We start from the raw sequence: 23,183 nt of genomic DNA, 5'->3' as shown, positions 1-23,183 counted from the left end.
GTTCTCGGTGTTTGAATTGCAGGCCTCTCAGGTGGGCCCTACGTCAGTGATTCACTACATGGCTCTGATTTTGGCACGCCTGGTGCTGCTCACCTTGTGTGGATGGGTGCTCTGCTGGACTCTAGTCAACCTCTTCCGTAGCCATTCAGTCCTCAATCTCCTCTTTCTTGGCTACCCGTGAGTATCATTCTCTTTTGTCTTGAATGTGTTAGGGAAGGGCCCAAGCAACTCCAGAAGCACAAGATGTGGGAAGGAGAGGCTGTGTTAAATCTACACAGGATTGGGGGAGAATGTACAGGCTTAAAAACCACCAGTTGAAAAGGTGTTTGGGGGAAGAATGGGTCGGAGAAGATGCCTATCTCAGCATCTCTTCCCCAGTGTGTTATGTATTAGAACTCTTACATAGGCTAAGGGACATCTGGTCCATCAGCTTAATATAAGATATGAGTAATTGGAGAAGAGTAGGTTATTTAGGTGGGTAAGAGAGGGGGAGAGAATAACAGCTATTTAAGAAGCAGAACAACCCTCACTATACTCTCACTGAAGCCAGAAAACAATTAAGCTCTTCAAGCTCTGGCCTCAGTGCTTAGTCCTGGGAGTTAAGAAGGCACAGGGGGAACAGTCTGGGTGTAAAGAGAGAGATGACTCATGGAATGGGAAATATAAGCCTTTTAGCATGGATGCTCCTTTCAGATGTTGATGGGTGCAATGTCTAACATATTACAGGCTATAATCTCACCCTCATGTTTCCTATCCCTGTAGGTTTGGTGTATATGTCCCACTGTGCTGCTTCCACCAAGACAGCAGAACACAGCCTCTCCCAACAGACTGTGACTATTTGGTGCAGGATCAGCTGGTAGATGCTGGTGCCACAGGGGTTGGCAGCCTTGTCAAGCCAAAAGACTTCCTCTCTCTCCTGAGAGAGTCCCTGAAAGAACAGTTCAACAACCCTATGCCAATCCCCACACACAGCTGCCCTTTGTCCCCAGACCTCATTCGAAATGAGGTGGAATGCCTGAAAGCTGACTTCAATCGCAGAATCAAGGAGGTTCTATTCAATTCTCTCTTCAGTGCCTACTATGTGGCATTCCTGCCGCTGTGCTTTGTGAAGGTAGCTGTTATCTTACTACTGCATTGCTCTTGCTACTGCCACCACCGCCTCCTAAATATTCCCTGTGGATTATTGATACAGTGAATTCCTCTGTTTCCCCTTTGGCAGCCTGGATGGCAGAGTGTGGCTGCGTCTGGAGTGCACTAGTATCGCTCCTGATTGGCAGATAGGTATTGCCATGCATTTAGTGCCCCTGTGGCTCCCCCACTACGAACCCTGTCCTCTTTTCCACACAGCTGAAACACAGCTGTATATTTGTGCTGTTAGTGGGCACTTGATAGTCTGGGATGTCTGTGTTAAGGTTTTGAATTAATTTGGTTAAAGAATAGGGGCAGCTGTAATATCCAGATTGATTCGCAAGAAGCTTTCCCAATCATTGAAGTTATATGAGGCTGGTATCTAAATGTGGAGATCTGGAACTTCCACAGTCAGTCTAGTTTCTCTCTGTACCTGAGTAAGAAGCTTCCTTGGGCTTGTTGTTTTACTTCAGTGCTAGTATCTCTGGGTTTCCGCATATTCCAGAGAGCTCTGTGACTCATAAATCAGCTATTGCAAAAGTTCCATGTAATGTCTGCCAAGGAGAAAGGATCTTAAGAGTCCTTGCTGGCCTTACATTTCCTTACGTATGTGGCTGTAGAGTGCCCTCTTTCTGTTTTTGAGATCTCTGGGGTGTTGACATTAATCCCCTCTGGTTTCTTTCAGAGCACCCAGTATTATGACATGCGCTGGTCCTGTGAACACCTCATCATGGTGTGGATCAATGCCTTTGTCATGCTCACTACACAGCTGCTTCCTCCCAAGTATGGTGACTTGCTGCACAGATCAGCTGCCCACCTGGGCAAGTGGCAGAAGCTGGAACATGGCTCATACAGTAATGCCCCCCAACACATGTGAGTGTGACCTCAAATCATTTATTGACAGGGGCCGTGGGAAAGAAAATAGGACAGCTGAAGGCATCTTAATTATATAATCTCCTTTAGTTGGACACGAGACTATTTTGTCCATGTCCCTATTCATCAATGAATTTACTGTATACCACATATTCATTTACAGGACATTCAGTGAGATCTATCTTTGATAGACTTTTCGGAGACTCTTCACAAAATTAATTGTCTTAACTGATAGGTATTTTTTCTTCTCATCCACTGATGTATAGAATTGTAGGAGGGGAGGGCGCTGAGTTACTAGTGTAACATTTTTATTCCTAGCTTAAATTACCTAATAGACAAATCCTTTGCACATATTTTCACATCGTAAGTTGATCTCATTTGAATTTGTGTGATCTAATATCTGTCCTTTTGGCAGCAAAGTGGGTCACCCACAGATAAAGTAGTGGATTCTACATATTTGGGGGACTCCCCTGGTATGCATGAAAATCGGTCCACAATTTTGGCTGGCCTTGGTAATCAAACCAAAATTCTTGAACATGAGGACCCTACCGTTTCAGTGCATGTCTTTTTGAAGCAAGTCTTGCTGTGGTTAGTTGGGCTTACTCTGAGATAACTGCAATCCTGTGCATGCTTAATTGGAAGTCTGTCTCACTGAACTGTGTGCCTATTTCTGAGTAGGCATGCATAGGATTGGGCTGCTGCTCCTTGAGCTCACACTGCATTTCTGCGTGGTTAGGGATAATCCTCAGCTTCCCTCTTTCTGCTCCAAATTTGAAACTGGAGGGGATAGGGTCCTTGCAGTTAATACTGAGTAGTGGAGGGACTAGGAGCCCAGCACCAACTGCAGGAACCCTATCTACATGTACACCCTCCACAAGCTTCAAACTTGGAACTGGGGTTCATTTTGGGTTGGGCAGCTGAAGCGCTTGGAACACCTTTGTCACCCATGGTCCTCTCCAGCCTTTGGTCAGTTCCTAAGTAAGAAAGAAATTGCCTGGGGCTCGTGTGGAATATGAGAGAATGTTTGTTTCATTTTTTTCATATCTGACTAACAGACTTGCAAGAGCAATGGCAGGAACATATATTCTAGTGATCTGTTAACTGTTTGTTGCTCAGTTACAGCTTGATAGAACACTTGCCAGGGTAACTGGCAGCAGGAATGTGGAAGTCTGCAGAAAGACTTGTAAAATAAAACAGGGGTACCCCAAAACTGTTTGACAAAGGCCTGTGCTCTGTGGCTTCTAGGACCTACAGAACGTTGAAGGCAGTTTGAAAGGATGAAGGGGGGGCAGCTATTGAAATTTCTAACAGCTTACAGGATTCTGGAGAGGAAAATTAAAGTTGGGTGAAATAAGCACTGTGGGATTAAAAAAGCTCCCCTCCATGTGGGAGGTGGGGAGGAAAATATAGCCACCTTCCCTCTCCCTTTAAGCCTCCCCCTTTCATCAAGCCCAAAGAGTGGTAGAAGGCTCCTGTTCAAGCTGGTTGAACCCTGGCAGGAGCACTCTTTCAGGGCTGTTAATACACTGCAGTATTTTATATGTTCCACCTTTTTCATTTTGCTTTCATAGATTTCCATGGAAGAATTTTACCATGAAACATTCCCACACCTAAGTATGTGAAAACTGCCATAGCTCTTCATGGTTATCTGAATGCAGTTAGTAAATCACTAACACAAATTCCACAGGCTCAGGATGTTATTTAACATTGAGCGGTTGGCCTGCATTGCTGTTACAGTCACCTCCTGCCTGCTGCTCTTTCAGCTACTGCAATGTCACAGGAAGCACTGCAGGTCAGGGATAGCTAAAGGTAAAGGTGTCCCCGCACTTATAGTGCGAGTCGTTTCCGACTCTTAGGGTGATGTCTTGCGACGTTTACAAGGCAGACCGTATATATGGGGTGGGATTGCCAGTTCCTTCCCTGGCCTTTCTTTACCCCCCAGCGTATGCCGGGTACTCATTTTACCGACCATGGATGCGACCCCTTTTACCGGAGATTTGACTTCCTCCTTCCGTTGGTATCAAACTCCGGCCGTGAGCAGAGCTTCGGCTGCGTTACCGCTGCTTACCACTCTGCACCACGGAGGGCCTTCAGGGATAGCTACCAGATTGCTAAAGGAAATGTTTGTATCCAAGTACATGAACGCTAGATGAAATTGCATAGGTGGATACAATTAATTTTGAACAATTTGAGTCTTTCATTACACAGACCCTTGCTGGATATGGAATGTGACAGAATTTTTGTTATGTCCGATTAACAGACTTGCAAGAGCAGTGGCAGGAACATGTATCCTAGTGATCTGTTACTCGTTTACAGCTTATTAGATTGAAATTTAAGCATAGAGGATTGGCAATACAACTCAAATGTTATAGTTTAATATTATTTTAACTTTAGGCCGAAAGCTTCATTCTTGAGCATACTTACCAGGAAGCAAGTTTCACTTAAGTGAGTGGTACCTGCTTCTGAGTAAACATGCTTAGACTGTTGGTTGTACATATGGCAAGGATTTTTAGGTGCAAGCAAGTAATAGATAATAGGTTGACCAATCCCTGTTGATAAACAGTTGTTCTGAATAGGGTGTCATTCCTTGGTGAGTGATGGAGCTGCTACTTGTTAGCTGCTGCATCTCCTCCCATTTCACCTTTCATTTGTTACCCAGCTTGTAGTTGAAATGTATTAAAATGGTAATACACCATCTTCAGTTCTTTAAAGGTTCTTACTCAGGCCCCTCTCCCCACCCCAGTACCTTTGTAATGACAAGCCTACATCAAATTTCTTCTTATCTATTATTTATTATTTTATTATTTATTAAATTTATTAGTCGCCCATCTAGCTGGTTGTCCAGCCACTCTGGGCGACGTACAAGATAAAAAACAATACATTAAAACGTTAAAATTTAAAACCATAACAGTAAAAACCTAACCCACCCCAAAAGCCTGCCTGAAGAGCCAGGTCTTCAAGGCCCGGCGGAAGCTCATCATAGAAGGGGCATGGCGGAGATCATTTGGGAGAGAATTCCATAGGGTGGGGGCCACTATTGAAAAGGCCCTCTCTCTAGTCCTCACCAGTCTAGCTGTTTTAATCGGTGGGATCGAGAGAAGGTCTTCTGAGGCTGATCTTGTTGAGCGGCATCCCTGACGATGCTGGAGGCGCTCCTTCAGATAGACTGGGCTAAAACCGTATAGGGCTTTAAAGGTCAAAACCAACACCTTGAATTGGGCCCGGTAAGCAACCGGTAGCCAGTGCAACTCCTTCAGCACTGGAGTGATGTGATCTTGCCGGCAGCTGCCTTTAATCAGACGAGCCGCCGCATTCTGTACCAGTTGCAGCTTCCGGACCGTTTTCAAGGGTAACCCCACGTAGAGCGCATTACAGTAGTCTAGGCGAGAGGTGATCTAATATCCTTAGGGTCACTTAAGGATGCTTTATGCTGCCAGTTGTATGGTTGGGTTTCTGAGTACATCACAGTGCAACAACAAGAAAGTTATGCTCTCAGGGGTTTATGGCTCATACCCTCAGAGGGTCTTCTTCATGCCTGCCTTTCCCACTGGAAGCACCTCTCTGGCAAAATAAGCTCTCCAGTTTCTGCCCTGTGTGGGTAAGTGGTGCTAAAGCAGATCTTCTCATCCGGTTAATTTGTTGTTGTTGTTGCTTTGCTTTGCTTTTTAAAAAAAGAAGCTTTATTAAAATTCCTTTCTTACTATTAGGACAGATATACAATTTAAACTATAACCTGCATGACTCCAAGTGAAAAAAGACACTAGGAGGGAGGGAGGAAAAGAGGAGAAGCCAGTGGGCCTGTTCCACCTTCAAGTGAGCCCTCTGCTGCCTGCTATGCCATCCCCAACACAAGATGCTTTGCCTTGGAAGGTGTGGTGGTGTAGCACCCCTGCTTTGTATGTCTGCTCCATTCCTACCCCTAACAGAATGCTAAACAAGCTCCAAATGCATTTTAAAGATTCACATTCTTCAAACCTATTAATACTCCTTTTTTAATATGTTTACAGCAAGTAATTTCACTCATAACAGCAAGATCCCAAAGCTTAAATCAGGTGCAGAAATCCTGTTTTTATAACTTTGCATTCCAGTCTCACTGCTAAGATCGCATGAAAGAGTAGCATTTCATGATTTTTAGACACTCCCCTGTTCGGTAGGTCAGTAAATAGATCTTCTAATGTAGTGAGAGTTCCACCATCAAAATCTTATTAATCCTGGATACAATCAAGAAACCAGTGATTTCTTTTTTTCTTGTAGATGATTAAGAAACCTGGTCATCCTCTATCAATGACAACTCCATAAATACCCATTTTGGTTAAAATCAAGGCTAAGGGCTTTTGGGAGGAAGGGCAGGATGTAAATAAATAAATAAAAGTAGATAAGCATTTTTATACTTACCCCACTTTCCAAAGTTGGAATTATATTCCTCCTCTCCCAAACCAAATAGCCCTCTATCCATAGAATACATCCACAGCAATGCATTTAGGGCCAATTTAAGAAATACTTTTTCTAGCGTGTCCCCTGCAAGTTCTGAAACATCACAGTACTGTTGTATTAATCATATAATACAATTTGCATAAAAATATATACAGTGGATACAGAAAATCTTTCATCTTTTCTTTTTATATGTGATAGAGTTAATTCTGGATTGTTACGTTCCCATATTAATCATGATGGCCAATTCTATTATTTTTATTTTCCCCCAGGGGCCACAATAGGGATCTTATATAACAAAAATAATACTGCTAGGAGCTGTAGTCCAAAACATTTGGAGGGCACCATGTTAGTGAATTTTTTATGAATTGTATATACTAATCTACTTTCATTATATACCGGAGCTATTGTTCTTTTCAGTTGCATATATTTTAACCTACTTGCAAGATGTTTGACAGCGTTATTATATTTCTCAAAGTATCTTTGTTTTGTTTTACATCCATTATTTTTATACCTATATATACCTGTTTTCTAATATCTGCATGTTTTCCTGATTTCCTATTTTCTGTATGTTTTCTACTAATTCAACCATATTTGTCCTTCTCTGTTTTAGCTAAAATCATTCATACCACCTCCAACCAGAAATTACCAAGGTGGTGTACAACATAAGACAATCCGCCACTACACATTAAACACTTATATGCAAAGATAAACTTATATTACACCCTTTTATAAAGACTTCAGCAGTGTCCCATGTACTGGCCCATACAGCTTTATTTATTTGAAAAAAATATTTTTGTTTTTCTGTATTGGGTTAACGGTTGATTCTTAAAGAGGAGCACACAAGTCTTAAATTGTCTGTTAATTTTACCCTGCAGGCTGTGATACAAGTGCACAATCAGGAAATACTGTCAGATTACCGCTCTTACTGTGTTTGACAATCACTGTGGGGTACTTAAAAACACCCCAATGGAATTATTTTGCAGCCTCAGGCAGTTTTTCCCCAAACCCTGAAAAAAACCAAAGAAACATATCCTTGAATAAGTCCCTGAGTATTAGGAAAAAAGTATAGTCCTTTTCTTCTAGATGCATATATGTACCAGTGAAGCATTTCCAATTCCTTTCCTAATCTGAGTTAAAATCCCTGATTTTACTTGTATTTGTGTTGACCAATTAATTTAGAATGTACAACTCCATTGAAATATTCTATTTCAGCATCAGCTGCTTGAGAATATAGGTATATAAATTCGTAAACAAATTAGACCTGATTTTGAGTCACAAATATTAGTGTGCGTGTGTGTACCTAAATTCAAGTTAATTTTCTGCTTACTGAAAGTCCCTTTTTCATGCTCCACAGCTGGTCTGAGAGCACAATATGGCCACAGGGGGTGCTGGTGCGGCATAGTCGATGCCTATACAAAGCAGTTGGGCCTTATAATGTAGCAGTGCCTTCAGATGTGTCCCATGCCCGCTTTTATGTAAGTACTATGCATAGCTGTGGGAGTATTAGGGATGTGGAGATTCAGTGATTTCACATGGGCAGATTGTGCTTCTTAGCTCAAAAAAGATATTTCTGTTTCCCTGACTCAGTTTCATCCTCAGAACAAAAATATTTAAATTTCCTTTCCACCCTACTTCTCCTACACACACACACATACATTTCCTGGTGGCACAGCATCAGTCTTCCTCTGCTGTTACGCTATTCTTTAGTCAGATATACTTTAACTAATAAGCCGTTAAAATGCAGCGGATTACTTTCATTCAATACACATTTTGGATAAAGGTGTAAACTGCCTTTGTTCTTGCAATGAAATACAGCAGCCCAGAGCTTAATTAAGAATTCAGACACTCCCCCACCCTGTAAGCACACTTTTTAAAAAACCTTAGTTTGCCATGTCACTATTATTGGATTTGTATTATTGCAATTCAAAGGAGCAAACACTCAGGAAAGAACTCTCGGCTGGTCTGGCTAGTTGCATGGGTTTCAAGCGGTCACCAAAAATCCTGTTTTGAATTGTCTGTGTATTTTGCCATTGTCCCATACCAGATTCTGCACTTCAGTGCTATAGTCTCAGCTTTTCATTTTAAAAAGATGTTTAGTCCTTAGGATTGTGCAGACTCACTTGAAAATCTATGGGCAATGTCTGATGAAGTCTCAGATGTCAAACGGGGCTGAGGATGATCTTTCAGAGTCAAGGGGCAAAGATTCATTGCTCTGCTCATGGCTAACCAAAATAACACAAAATGAGCAAATGCAAATATGCCTAATTTGTACAAATTTTCTTACCTTTTCATAAGTTGCCCTTCCTCTAAAGAACTCAGAGCAGCATTCTCCCCTTTCATCCTCACAATAACTCTATAAAATAGGTTAGGCCAAGAGAAGGGAGTGACTGGCCCAAGGTAATGGAGGTTGTTTCACAGTTAATGAGGCTTTGAACTGGGTCTCCTCGGTTTGAGTCACACAGCTCACTAGCCAGAGATTGCAGAATCTAACTTCATTTGATGAGGAAGATAGTTTTCTTAACAATTTATACATAGCTCTTTCAAGAGTTTTTATGGTACTATAACTGTTGCAAACTGCTTTGTGATTTTTATGAAATTGTGGTATAGAAATACTTTTATAAAGAGAGAGCCTTTATGACTTGTCCCCTCCTGTGAGCCTGTAGACACTGTCTGTCCACTGGCATATATTTGCTGTGTCATGTTTCAAAGAGCAAAAGCATACAGACATTTTCTGATGACCACTCCACTAGTTTCTCTTGAAGCTGCACCACAGTTCAAGCCTTAGGATTTTCAGTGTACAATCTTATGTATGCTTACTCAGACTTGAGTTCAGTGGGACTTATCCTGAGTAAAAATGCATAGGATTGCAGCCTTAATCAATTAAAGTTTTTTTCTGTGGATTGGAATGTGCTACCCAAGTAGTATTTTTCATTGATGTAGTGGAACTACGACACAATATTCAAAATAAGTCTCCAAAGCAACTGCCAATTACAACTAAAATTTAAATACACTATTCTCTTCCTTTTTTAAGCCTGATACACTGTATAAAAAAATACAGCGGAAGACTGAAATGTTTTGCTTCTAATGCCCTAGGCCTGGGCCTTTTCACAAGGCCTTCATTCCTTGCCCCCAAGAGTTCAGTTTTTATCAAACAATCTGCTTGTTTACCTTTTAAACACAGGGTTTTTTTCCTCCCCACAGTTCCTCTTTCACCGTCCATTACGGCTTCTCAACTTGCTGATTCTCATTGAAGGCAGTGTGGTTGGCTTTCAGCTCTACTCCCTGCTACGCTCAGAGAAGTGGAACCACACACTTTCTATGGCCCTGATACTCTTCTGCAATTACTATGTCTTATTTAAACTCCTGCGGGATCGTATAGTGTTGGGAAGGGCCTATTCGTATCCTCTCAACAGCTATGGATTAAAAGCCCATTAATCAATCATCTGAAGAAGGGAAGGATATTTTCATACAGTTCTATTTTTTTCCTTGCAACTGTTTATAAATATTTAAAAAATATTTTATATTTTGTATACTACTGTTTTTTGTGGGTTAAGGAAGGGCCAAGTGGCAATTAAATGTCGCTATATAAACAAGGTGTTATTTTATATAAAGCAATCATTGTGTATATACTCTATATCAACATACATCTATGAAGCAAGCGCATTGTATGTGTGGTCACTCCATCTACTTTGCATGTACAAGTTTAGTTTCCTGTATCACTTTTGTTCTAACTGGAGCACACAGGTACCAGTCATATATATATATATATATATATATATATATATATATATATATATATATATATATATATATATATATATATATATATATATATATATATATATATATATATATATATATATATATATATATATATATATATATATAAACCTATGAGACAGGTGGGCATACCTCAGCGGAAAAGAATGAAAAGTATTCAGCATCTTCTTGTGAGGCAGGCAAGATTACTTAATTTTGTACACTACAGCAGCCCTAATCTCAAACTACACATGCTGTTCAGTTGGTATGGGACCGTTGCAGCAGAGGGGGCAATACCAAGTGAGTGGAAGGAACAAGGACTGAGCTGCCACCCCCAGCATGGCGGTGTTTTGTTTTTTTACATTCCACTGCTACCTCTAAAGCTGCTTTGCATTTAAACCAAAACAATGGGAGTGATGCAACTGAGCATTGCATGAATTTTGAGTCTTTGATACTGGTCTCTCCTTGCCTATTTCAATGGTGTACACAATCTTCCCCTTCTTAAATTAATAATCATCTATACGTGTAGGGTTATATCATGCACAAACAAGGTGCAGTTTTCAGTTATAGCTCACAGGGTGCAATGCACTTGTTGGGTGTAGATGCACATTCTACCTGCTGTAGGCTTCCTGAGAGTTGAGAGGGATGTTGGCTGGGCAAGGCCCTTCTGGCAGGGCTAGACAGGTTTTCGCCTCACCACCACAGAATCTACCTACGAGAATGAATGTCAACCACATGTGAGAAACTAAGGATCAAGGTGTGGGTAGAGATTAAGCTTGGTCGTTTCCACTGGTGCCTCCAGTCTCCCACCTCAGCTAGTTGCAGCCTGTACCTGTTTTATTTTGTCCCACTGAACATAACAGGAGCAGGTTTGATTATAGATGGAAGTTACCAACAAGAAACACACCCCTCCATCCTTGCGCTGCATTGCCACGTTCATGTGGTGAAAAGTTTAGGTAGCTTGAAAACTCATGTCCACTTAGAGAGACAAGTAAAGACTCACTCTACCTGGTCAAGAATACAACTTAGATTTCTTACGACCATGCAATCAGTGTGGGGCTAGGAAGGGTTGAAGTATCGGAAAATGGCATTTCTGTACCGTATCCTACCCCCCAGCCTTGTGGCTGTCAGAATCTGCAGAGCTACAGCAGAACATATGTTTTCATGCCTAACGTGTTATGTGCTAAATTGTACTTGCTCAATTCTTGAGAGAGGAGAGTAAGCTCAGAGCAGGCAAGACTAGGACCCCCAGCTTTCTCCCATCCAGGTTGAATCCAAGGGTGTAGACATTACAACAGTACTATAGTATCAGATGTGCTCATCCTGTTCAAAAAGAAGCCTGCTGAACTTGACACAACTTGGAAAAACTTACAGTAAAGCATTTCATTTTCAAACTGACAGTCACGGATTTAGCTAGATGATTCCCCCTTTGTGCCTTTGTGAACTGGTGACCAAGTACCTCCATCCCCTGGATTGTTCAACTTAGCCTGATCTCAAGATTGCTGCTATATGGAGCCAAATTTCATATGGTGGGGGCAGGGAGGGAGAGCACTCTGTACATCATCATTTCAGCCCTGTGGCAAGAGCAGTCTATCCCTTCCATGGAAACCTACTGGGGAGGCAGGAAGTGGAGGCAGGGAGAGAGAAGGGGTGACCCTACGCACCACAAGCATGCAGCTTCAAACTGATCAACCCCCTCTTCTGGCATGCAGCCCTCAACAGAAAGTTCCCCATCCGTGACTGAGGTCAAGCATGCACAACCTGTGACACATCAAACTAACCACAGCCCACTTTCTATATTTTGGGCTCCCAGGGGCTGGGAAACACCAATTTCTATAGTCCAAAGTAGGCAGGCTCATCAAGTCCAGTATGTGTGTGCGCTAACGTTATGCTTGGTGGGTCCAAATTGGAAAGACCTGGCCTAGGCCCAGTTTCTGTACTCTCACTTTTGTCGTCTGCTAACGACTTAAAGAGGAAAAGACAACTTTCCAGCAAACATAGACCTTAATGTCAAACATGGTACCTGTCAACTATCCCAACATTCCTGGGAGATAAGTTCCCTTAACTTCATTGCCAGCGTTTATATTCATTCTGGACTTAAAAATTGGGAATAATGTTTGTTTTACTTGTTAAAGTTTCACATATATATAGTTTTCAGAGCTACATCCAAATTTTTCATTTAATTCTGGAGTTACCAATGAGGTGCCCATGGGCACTATGGCATCTTTGACCCCCCTCTTTTGGCACCCACTGAAGGTCCCTGCTGATCACAATTTACAAGAGAGGTTTTACCTTGGGCTGCTGCCAGGGGCCCTGGCCTCTTTTCTGCATAATATTTCTGGGCCTTTTGTGGACACAGAGGCAGAGGGAAGGGAAAGGATGGAACTCTTGGAGACCCACGCTTTGTTTGCCAGCATGCCTACAATCCCACTTCGTTTTTAAAAAGGGAGAGAAGCACAGGAAAAGAAGGCAGTCTGGCCTGGTAAAAGGAGAGGCAAACGGATGAGAGGATTTTCCCACAAATTGCCAGTGTAGGTGGCCTGATCCAGACTGGAAACCTAGCATGGGGGTAGTAGAAGCGGAGCATTGGTCCTCCCCCCCTCCACTTCAGTTTCAATGTAGACAGTGGCTACCTCACTGGCAATCTGTATTGTAAAAGCCAGCCCTATTGAACCTGCATTGCTAAATGCAGGTATCCGGACGAGGGGCACTAATCTGACCTAGGACTGCAGCAGAGCAGCAAAGGGTTAAAAGGCACCAGGTCCACAACCTGAACGGATCAGGGGCCCAGATGCCTGCAGTTTACCTTGCAAAAAAGGTGCCATTCAGCTGAGCAGGACTATTTTTGGCAATGAAAACTGGAGAAGTGGGGCACGTGTACCTCCGTGCTTGTGCTGGAGTAGGGCAACACTTGAGCAAAGGGGTGTTTTGTCTTCTGTGTAGTTAAGTGTAGGGGAGGTTATGTGTGTTACTTGCATTTTAGCCGCAGTTTGTCCTCTGTATAAGGGTTTTGCGCACCGACTAAAACATGTATTTTGTGAATGGTTATACATCCCATAGCAGACATTTTGGGATGTGCTCATCAGTGCAAAAAGGTTGGCAACTTCTGGTCTAACCATTTCTAATGTTTTAATAAGACAACATACATTTATCTAGGAACAAGCAGTTTTTTTATGCCACCATAATACATGACAACAGCTTAAGTATAAGATTACCTTATCTATTCCATTTAGTTTACATACAAAAGAAAGCACTTACTCTGCAAGAGCCTGAACACCATCTTTCCTGAGCATGGTTCAAATATTATAATTTCCACCTCTAAAAAACAAAGAGGCAAAATGGGCTTTTGTAGCCTTGGGTGTTTTTCTAGTATAGCATATCTTCAGCTTTTTGGTATAGCTCATTTCATTTGGAGGATTATGAATTCAGAGCACCTATTTCTCCTTGCCTCTGCTGTATAAGGAATAATTCTAGGCCCAGGAGCATTCACTGTGATCAAATACCCTAACTAAAATTTCCAGCTCACAGAAATGGGAAGGAGGCTGCATCACACAAGTCTTAAATCCTATATGGTCAGTGATTTTCCTAAACCAAGGTACTGTGTATTATGACACTTAGCAGCAGATGCAACTATAGCAAACGTTTTGTACTAGAGCCAATAGCAAAATACAGTTTTCTCCTTTGAAATAGAACCGTACAGTTTTGCTAAACTAAATGCATGTCACTAGATGCAAGGAGTTGTTGGGCTTCTGCCAAAGCATGTCAGTCCTTGTAGCAAAATCCTGTCCCTTTGCTCAAGCAGGAAAATTAAATACAACCTATGATGATGTATTCCCCATCCCTGGGGTAGGCTGTGATGCTCCAAATGGTGTTGGACTACAACTCCCACCATCCCTGACTATTAGCCATGCTAGTTGGTGGCTGATGGCAGTCCAACATCTGGAGGAGGATGCCCACCCCTAGCCTACACCGTCTCTGCTGACTACAAGAAGCAAATGTTTTGAAACAACCCGAAACTACAATATGGCCCATCCCAAAGAGTCAGTGACATCTCTCTGCAACAGCTTGTGTGCCTGTGGGTGGGTATACTGGCTCTATGATCAGTACAAATCTAAAACTTCAAACTATCTCAATTTCTTTAACAAGTTATTGCTTAATATTCCTCAAATTTCGAAGCACATTTTAATAGACGGACTCTGACCAGAATAAGTTTCTGTTCTGCCATAGGTCACCCAGAACCTCAGATGTTAAAAACTATTCACTTTGGACTAGATCAAGGGTAGAACCTAACAGCTGACTCTGTTACCCAAGAATGTCATAATAAACGGCTGGTTTTGCTGTTATGCCATGAAATTGCTCCAGCTTCAGACCAATCCGGAACAGCAGAGCTTCGTCCCACCACTTTGCCATGATCTGTGTGAGAAAGAGCAATACAATAGTAAAGATACACTGCCAGAATAAATGCTGAGAGATGTTTCTAGGGATATTGGGGGGGGGGAGTGCGCATCTATCAACATCATTAGTGCTCTAGGTGAATTAGCCAAATGAAGCGCCTGAAAGTATCAGAGTTAAAGAAAAGAGGACTAATTAGCTGTAAGAGAACGGGGCACCTTTGGAGTAAAGTCAGCTTGTGGTTATTAGAAACAGAACTGGTCACAAGTTTTGTAGAGTTTACAGTATTAGCATTTTAGAAGTCTGCCCTTATCTGCCCTGTCAAGTATGCTTTAAACTGGATTCCTGCATTGAGCAGGGGGTTGGGCTTGACAGCCTTATAGGCCCCTTCCAACTCTACTGTGATCTCCTGAAAAAGCTAATCTACACCGTATGAATGCCACACAACTGCTGCCAGTGTACAAACACTCTTGCAGAGCATGGTCACCTTCCCAAGATGGCTGGTTCTACCTCTGCTGTCTGAGGCAGTACACCTCTGAATACCAGTAGGTTGGAGGAAAGTGCTCTTGCACGCTGGTGCTGCTTGCAAGACTCCCACAGGCATCTGGCTGCCCACTGGGAGAACAGGATGCTGGATTAGATGAGCCATTTGTTTGATCCAGCAGGGCTGCTCTTATGCTCTTAAAATTCACACCCTTCCAAGGAAGGCCATCCTTACAGAGTTAAGATACCCCACATAGCCATGAAGCTCACTGGGTGACCTTGGGCCAGTCACTGCCTCTCAGCCTCATGAAAACCATATTCAGAGGGTAGCCATAAGTCGGCATCGACTTGAAGGTGGTACACATGCAGGAGAGTATGGCAAACAAGCCACAGGTAGCAAATATGCCTTCCACCAGCAGATACACAACATCACATACAAAGGGGCATGGAAAAGAATAGGACAATTGTAGGCCTGTAATTGGTACTGTCATTCCCAATGTCAGCGGCATCAGCATTTGATGTCTGGCTGACTAACACATACTCGCTTCCTTTCTCGAACTGCAATCAGCAAAAGATTCCATAGCAACAAAACAGGAGGCAGAAATGTCTGCATGAGTTTCAATAGGATCTTAAAGCAATATAAAATGTGACCAGAGAGCACGCCTCTCCCTACAGGAAAACAAACCAGAGTGCCACATCTGATCACTGGTCAGTAAGGGGCATCCTCTCTCATACTGATCACATTTAAGCGGCAACAGGGTGAGAAGCATCAGGCAGGCAAGAGACATAGGATGCCAACACAGGGGTATTTACACTATGCCCAATCCTCAGTGCGTGGGATGAACTATGAGAGGTTCCAACCATCTCAGCAGTATCAGCAAGATAAAGTAATATTTACCTGAATACTGATGGGAAGCCCTGAAATAGTATATCCAACTGGCACCACTAATGCTGGAACGCCTGTCAAGTTGGCCAGATGCATGAACCTGCAACGAACCATGGAGCGGTTACTTGCATTTCCCCTGGATGCCAGTCCATCACGTGGGTATTAGTCTGCCATCTGGTGTCCAAGGACGGGAAATGCACTGAAGCCTGCAGCTTTGAGGAAGTAGCCAGGCGTTGCTGGCTTGCAGAGCCCAATTCACTTCCTGCCTTGGTCCTAGGCGGATGTCTCAGTTCTTACTCCCACTTTCCTTGACGGTGTGAGTTTATTACCTTTTCTGTTTTTCTATATTAATCTTCCCTTTTCAGGCTATCTTGTGGGGCGGTTGGGTATTTCCCTCTAACGTCCCTCCCTCCGGTGGGGCTCCATTGTCCTCGATGAGCATCTGAGTCCCCGCAATGCCTCTCCCCTTCAGGGATCTTGCCCCCGCCTTAGCTTGCTGTCCCACTCTTTTCCACAGCATGGAGCAGGAGCACGGAGGCGCGACCGCCATTTTGACTTGCTTTGGCACAAATCACCCACCATTTTTTGCCATCCCCTTCCCCCTTGGCAGGGCAGTTTTTCTCCTTCCTAGGGGGGGGTCCTCTTCCCCCACCTTAACCAGCTGCACTTTGTTCCCACTACCGGCTGCCACCTAATCACTCCCCCCCAAACTTGCCAGCAGTTGGAGCTCCAGCAGTAGGGAGCAGGTACACACAGATTTTTTCCCCCAGACCTAACTTTAGCAGCCATGCGAGTATCACACACCCCCATCGGGGGCTATAGTCAGGGGTTTTTTTTATTTTTAAAAAGGCATTTCTCCATTTTTTGTTGCTTCCTGGTTCTTTTTTCCTCCCCTACCTGCGCGACTCAAGCAGCAGGTCTACCCATCCCCTCTTCTATCCTGCTGCTTCTCGTGGGAGGAGTTTTCCTGACATATAGGTACTTCTATCCCAGGTCACCTAGACAGCCAGCAGCCACAGCACCCTCCCTGGTCCTACCTAATTATGATTATTGCTGTTGCTACCCCTCCTAATATCATTACTGCTAATACTAGCACCACTCTCCTTGGGGGGGGGGGTCTCTCTTCTTCCCTCACCCTCACACTTGGACAGGCTGCAGAAAGGACAGAGTCCCCATAAAGGACATTCACCTGGCAGCAACCCAGATTTTACGCTCTCCTCCCTCGCCAAACACGGCAGCGGGCAAAGTAAGCCTTCATAGCCAACTGATATGGCAGCAAAGCAAGACACCCCCAAACAGCCCTGACTGTCAGCTGGGCAAACTGTGCTTAACATGGCCCAGGGCCCGCCCGCCCTCAAACAGATTGCCCCTCAGACGTTGACAACCACACAGGCAGAGCCTCCCAGGGCCAAGAAGGCAAGGAAGATGCGAAAGAAGGGGCCATCTGACCAGGCCACATGTACAGCCAGGTACATGGACCAGGAAGAGCAGGTACAAGGACCCCTGTCTCAGCGGCAGCAGCTCCTTGAAGACCCGCATTCCACAAAGCAGAAAGCAGCCAATCCAGCCATCTCTGAGGCTGCAGATGACAAGTCCAGTGGAATATCCCATCAAGCAACCTGCCCTATGTTGGAATATGTGGTTCAACTCAGACTCGTGGGTTGAGGCTGCATGGGGTTAAAAGGGTAGATAGAGAGGGGACCTGATTGCTAGGCTAATACCTATCCTTGGATCTCCAGCTGACTCTCCCTTCCTGCTAGACCAGCCTTTCCCAACTAGTGGGCCACCAGATGTTGTTGGACCACAATTCCCATCTTTCCTGACCATTGGCAATGCTGGCTGAGGCTGATGGGAGTTGTGGTCCAGCAACACCTGGTGGCCCACTAGTTGGGAAAGGCTGCGCTAGACTGATATGCTTAGGATGTTGACCACATCTTCCGGTCTCCTTCCTTCTTTCTCTTGAGAGGGAGAGCAGACATCTTCTCTTTGTCTCCCCCTCTCCTCCAAGCATGAGGGCAAACACTAGCCTTAGTGTTTGCATCTCCAACTTAGCTAACTACCTAGATGCAGAACTCTTTCCTATCAAGTATGTACTTCCAGAATAAAGTAGTTATTTCCTATTTTAAAGCTTAAAGGAGTAATCTTTAGCAAAGATGCAAATACACAAAGCTCATTCAGACGCTCAAATACCTAATTTCGCTACTCTGCAACACCCTACACAACCATCGAGCCGGTCAACTTCAAGCCAGGGAGCCCCATTGGAGTTCTCGGATCAGCTGATACAGAGACTCAGGGAGGCACTATTTAGGTAATTAGACAGTGGCACCAACTCTGCACACGTGTCTACATCCAACCAGCCTACCAACATTAGCACCACTAGGGGGCCAAGCACAAGACCAATCATACAGCACAGCCCCCCCACTCCTCAGATGAGGATGGGGAATTATCTCCAAGTCCTTTTGACACGTTGAGGCAGACCATGTGGGGAGGCCTATGAGAACGCGTATCCCTCATCAGATCAGGATCTCTCAAGAGGCAGAGTGGAGCACAGTCTCAGGGGTGGAGATGTCAGGGCCGCCCCCACAGTGGCTTTTTCAGGCCTCCAATTACCTTCCCCTCCTGAAAAGAGTTTGGGCCACCTTGGGAGCAGAGAACCCAGGGACAAACAAGGGTGCCTCAGCAGAAGTGGGCCCCCCAGGGCAGGAGCAACCCTTACGCAACACTACAGCACCAATGCCATGCCCAGTTTGCAAGAACGCTCTAGCAGAATGGAGCTCACCTCTACATTCTCATAGTAGAAGGGCACAGGCTAACAGGTTCTACACCATCGAGTCAGACTTAATGGAGCTTCTACAAGTCCCGACCGTGGACAACCCAGTCCTTAGCCTTGTGTCAAGATCCATCCTCCCCAAGGAGGGTGAAACACACCTCAGGGACCCCACGGAGCACCGACTGGACTACGCTCTATGGAAGGCTCAAGAGGCAAATGCCATCTCCTTCAGAGCTGCCAACATCATCTCTGCCTTCACCAGGGGTGTCTGGTCTGGATGGATGAGCTACTGGATAATCCCAACCAGGACCCAGAGTGGGCCAGAAAGTCACTGCTAAAGCTCCATAAGACAGCAGCCTTCATCACAGATGCCTCATTAGATGCCTCTCAATTCACAGTCAGATCCTTGGCCACCAACATCGTGGCACCCCACACACTCTGGCTAAAATCCTAGGATGCAGACAACACAGCAAAAGCCAACCTCGCAACCAAACCTTTTGCTGGAGGAAAGCTGTTTGGCAACGAGACTGAAGGAGGTCCTTGTAGATCCCAAGGGAAAAAGTTCCTGGCCCACGTACCTGGCAACCACAAAGTGGGAAGACAAGCACGGCTCGAGAAGGTACACTCCCTACAACTCCTAACATTTCTTTTGGTCAGGAAGTCAAGCAGCGAGAGGCAGGGACTACAAATCCTCTACCCCCCATTCCTGGAACAAGCCTCGATACCAATCCAGAACACATCATCATCAAGGAGGCAGGCCAGTCAACCCAACTCCCACACCCAAGCGGGGTGGCCATCACCAACAACACCACCATGGAAATAGGGGGCCAGCTCCTACAGTTTGCCTCCGCCTGGAGGGCCATCAAGGCGGATACTTGGGTGCTCAAATCAATCACCAGGAGTTATTCCATAGAATTCTCCAGCCCCCCACATCACAGGTTCTTACCTTCCCCAATACCCAAGGACCCGGCAAGAAGAAGCAGTATGGCAGCAGCCATTCAGCATCTGAAGGACATCCAGATCAGATGTCTACTCAGTCTTGTTTACTGTTCTGAAACAAGACCTGTCCTGGAGAGTGATCCTAGACCTCAAGAACCTGAAGAAGTTTGTATATTACCGCAGGTTCAAGATGAAGACCCTAAACTCCATCAGGGACGCACTACAGGAGGGCGACTTCCTAGCCTCCATCAACTTGAAGGAAGCCTATCTTCACATCCCAATCCTGCCCTATCACAGTACACCATCACTTCCAGTACAGAGCCCTTCCTTTCAGTCTGTCATCAGCTCCGAGGGTGTTCACAAAGAACATGGCAGCCCTGGTGGCACATCTCCACCTCCAGGGAATACACATTTACCCATACCTCAATGACCTGCTAGTGTGGGCAAACAGCTTACAGGAGCATGTCAGTCAAACTCTGATGCTTCTCGATCACCTCAGCTTCTTCAACCACGAAGAGTCACCTTGCTCCCTCCCAGCAACTACAACACCTGGGGGCTCTACTGGGCACAAAGCGGGGCCTCGTCTGTCTTTCCCCAGAAAGGGTACAGACCATCATAGAGACGGCAACCGCACTCCCATTGAAACAAGGCAGCAGATATTATGAGTCTCGCCAGGGCCCTAGGTCTCATCGTATCCACCATACAGATAGTCCCATGGGCCTGCCACCACACAAGACCCGTGCGGTGGGTCCTGCTACCCCATCAAGCGGACATCACAAGGTCATGACACAAATGAATTCCCCTGCCTGCAGAGCTCCACCAATCATTCCTTTAGTGGATGAAGAAGGACAACCTTCTAAGAGGCACCCCCTTCTGGGACCCTCCAAGAACCATATTAACAAGAGACGCCAGCCCACTGCAACGTGAAGGACACGCAGGGCACATGGCCAGAGGAGGAAGCAAGACACAACATCAACTGGCTGGAGCTGCAAGCAGCCCAGCTCGCTCTCCATCACTTCAACCAGTGCTTCCATTTCAGGCACCCCCTAATCTACACCAACAACTCTACAATGAGGGCACACATCATCAGACAAAGGGGAACATGCTTGAGGAGGCTACAGGTGGAGACCACCCTTCTCATGGAAAGGGCAGAACACAACCGCTCATCACTGACAGCACAGCATCGCAGCAGAGAGTCAAATACCACAGCAGGCTGGCTCAGCCGACAACAAGTTCTCCCATGGGAATAGACTCTACACTCCAGGACTTCCGGGAAGGGTGACTTCGCTTGTGCCTGCTTTTGAGACGGGCTCCCGCCGCAGAAGAAGCTTATTCAGATATAAATCAGTCAGAACATTTTTTTTTTGACTGATGAAATTTCTCCCGGGCAGGGAGAAACGTAGAGATCAACCTCAAAAGCCTGTTTTTGTTGGGAGGACTGGATTTCATTAATTTATGAGAAAAGGTCCAGCCAGCAATGCCGGACGGACTTCCGAACAAGCTCTATCTGATTAATGCGATACGTTTATCTTTTCTTCAAAGAGAAAACGGACTAACAGGCAAGCACCCTTCTTTCTATTCTTTTTTTTACTTGGTTTAAATTGTTGCAGCAAAAAGAGATTTGTCAAATGAATCAGCTTTAAAGAACTTCTGGGTGAGCTATAACTCTTCTCTGTTATTCACGAAATTAACAGCTTATCTCTGTTTCTATTGCAAAAAGCTGTCCTGGAAGTGCATTCTAAAGATATAAACAGAAGAGGGATTTCTATTCCGAGGAACATTATATTGTCTGGGACTATTCTCTTTTTGGTCTATTTTATTTTGACGAATCTGCTTCTTCACGACGCCACTAACTGTTTTGATGCTGGGAACTAAATTTGTTTTGTATTCTTGAACATAGAGAGATAAGGCAGGCTGCTCTGTTTATACTGTGATGTCATAAAGCCTGGAATATTAACCCAATTGTTGCTGAAATAAGAAGTGGTTCTTCTTTATTTTTGTTTTGTTTTGTTCTCATGGTTTTAAAAATGGCAATCAAGAAAGTGGCTGAGAATCTGGAAGTAATTATGTTTCAGAAAATAATGGATGAGATTGAGATAACGAAACAAACCCTGCGACAGGGCAGTAAGGAGCTGAAAATGGAACTGAGCAAAATGACGCAGGAGCTTAAAGAAATAGGGGATCCTGTGAGAGAGGAGAATGAGATCAGAGATGAGAAAAGAAAAAATAAAGGGAAGATACAAGCCCTGGAGATTGGAACAAATGTGGAATTGGAAAAAGATCTGGAGTTTATGGATATTAGAAATAAAATCTACTGTTTGGAATTTAACGTTATCTCTGAAGAAATTAATGAAGATATTAGAGATAAAGTTATCAATGGCTTGGATAATCTTCTGGACTGGAATGATGTGATGCAGCTTGATATAGAGAAAATCTATGGAATTAACTGCAGCCATGTGACAATGGAAAAACTCTCAAGAGATGAGCCAGTGCATTCTGTAAAAAAGAAGAACAGAGATATGACTTTACAACAATATTTCAGCAACTTATTCAGAATTGATGGCAAGAAAATATTTGGGATAGAGGAAATTCCCATCAGACTCTTATTATATGACTATGGCTATGACAGCAAGATTATTATGGAATACTGATAATGGAAGATTGGACACTGAAATTACTGGACTTAACAGGACTATTGAAGATGGAAGATGGAATTAATATGGATAATGGAATAATGGCTATTGAAGTTATTGGACCTAACAGATTTTGATGAGATGGATTAATCGATATGTTTATTTGGACTATGGTTATGACAATAAGATTATTATTATTATTAACGAGATGGATTAATCGACATGTTTATTTGGAGAAAAATTGATAGATATATTTCTTAAAGAATTGAAACCTCTCCTTGACTTTTTGTGGAAAGAATAAAGTAATGTTTATGAGATTTGATGATTAATTAAGAGAACTACTGGAGGAAAGTGATTTTATAATATAATTTAAGAGACAGGATTGTTATATATTGTAGACCTATAACTGATTTGATCTGTGACAAATGGGAAGTCAACATTTTATTTTTTTGTTTAATCATTTTTGTTTTGTTTTGTTTTTTGTCTTTGAATGTTTTATGATTTTGTTTTGTATGTTTTATGAAAATTTGAATAAAAATTATTGTAAAAAAAAAAAGGGAATAGACTCTACACACCCAGGTTTTTGCCAAGGTATAGCAGAGATACAGCCAACCAGAACTACATCTCTTTGCAATAGAACAGAACCATCAACTTCCTCGGTTCTTTACAAGACACTGGGCGCCAGCAGTGGAGGCAGTAGATGCCCTGTCACAACGTTGGCCACGGGGCCTCCTGTATGCCTTCCCACCAATGCCCCTCCTAGGACTCACTCTGCAGAAGGTGAGGAAGGAGAGGGCTCAGTTGGCACTGATCGCTCCCTGGTGGCCATGGAGACTGTGGTTCTCACAGCTTCTCAGCTTCTCAGTGGCAGAACCGTGGAGATTAC

The 23,183-nt window shown here is 43.9% G+C and overlaps 2 protein-coding genes across 8 annotated transcripts in view; one reads left to right on the top strand and one right to left on the bottom strand.

Annotated features, from left to right (window-relative positions):
• Positions 1 to 10,028, top strand: part of TMEM39A (transmembrane protein 39A) — a 44,517-nt gene extending 34,489 nt beyond the window's left edge. For all 3 annotated transcript variants that reach the window (XM_061639019.1, XM_061638999.1, XM_061639010.1), the window contains 5 exons: positions 23 to 177; positions 763 to 1,111; positions 1,814 to 2,001; positions 7,790 to 7,910; positions 9,637 to 10,028. In XM_061639019.1, the coding sequence (XP_061495003.1) occupies positions 23 to 177; positions 763 to 1,111; positions 1,814 to 2,001; positions 7,790 to 7,910; positions 9,637 to 9,870 (1,047 nt within the window). In that variant the 3' untranslated portion in view covers positions 9,871 to 10,028. The remainder of the gene's footprint in view (positions 1 to 22; positions 178 to 762; positions 1,112 to 1,813; positions 2,002 to 7,789; positions 7,911 to 9,636) is intronic.
• Positions 10,029 to 13,306: 3,278 nt separating this feature from the next.
• Positions 13,307 to 23,183, bottom strand: part of LOC133390353 (uncharacterized) — a 58,106-nt gene continuing 48,229 nt past the window's right edge. For all 5 annotated transcript variants that reach the window (XM_061638802.1, XM_061638812.1, XM_061638840.1 and 2 more), the window contains 2 exons: positions 15,968 to 16,055; positions 13,307 to 14,607 (listed from right to left, as the gene is read on the bottom strand). In XM_061638802.1, coding sequence (XP_061494786.1) covers positions 14,497 to 14,607; positions 15,968 to 16,055 — 199 coding nt within the window. In that variant the 3' untranslated portion in view covers positions 13,307 to 14,496. The remainder of the gene's footprint in view (positions 14,608 to 15,967; positions 16,056 to 23,183) is intronic.

Source organism: Rhineura floridana, chromosome 1, assembly GCF_030035675.1.
Source record: "Rhineura floridana isolate rRhiFlo1 chromosome 1, rRhiFlo1.hap2, whole genome shotgun sequence".
NCBI classification, from domain to species: domain Eukaryota; kingdom Metazoa; phylum Chordata; class Lepidosauria; order Squamata; family Rhineuridae; genus Rhineura; species Rhineura floridana.
Note: the sequence above shows the minus strand (reverse complement) of the source record. Positions and strands in the feature narration are given on the sequence as shown.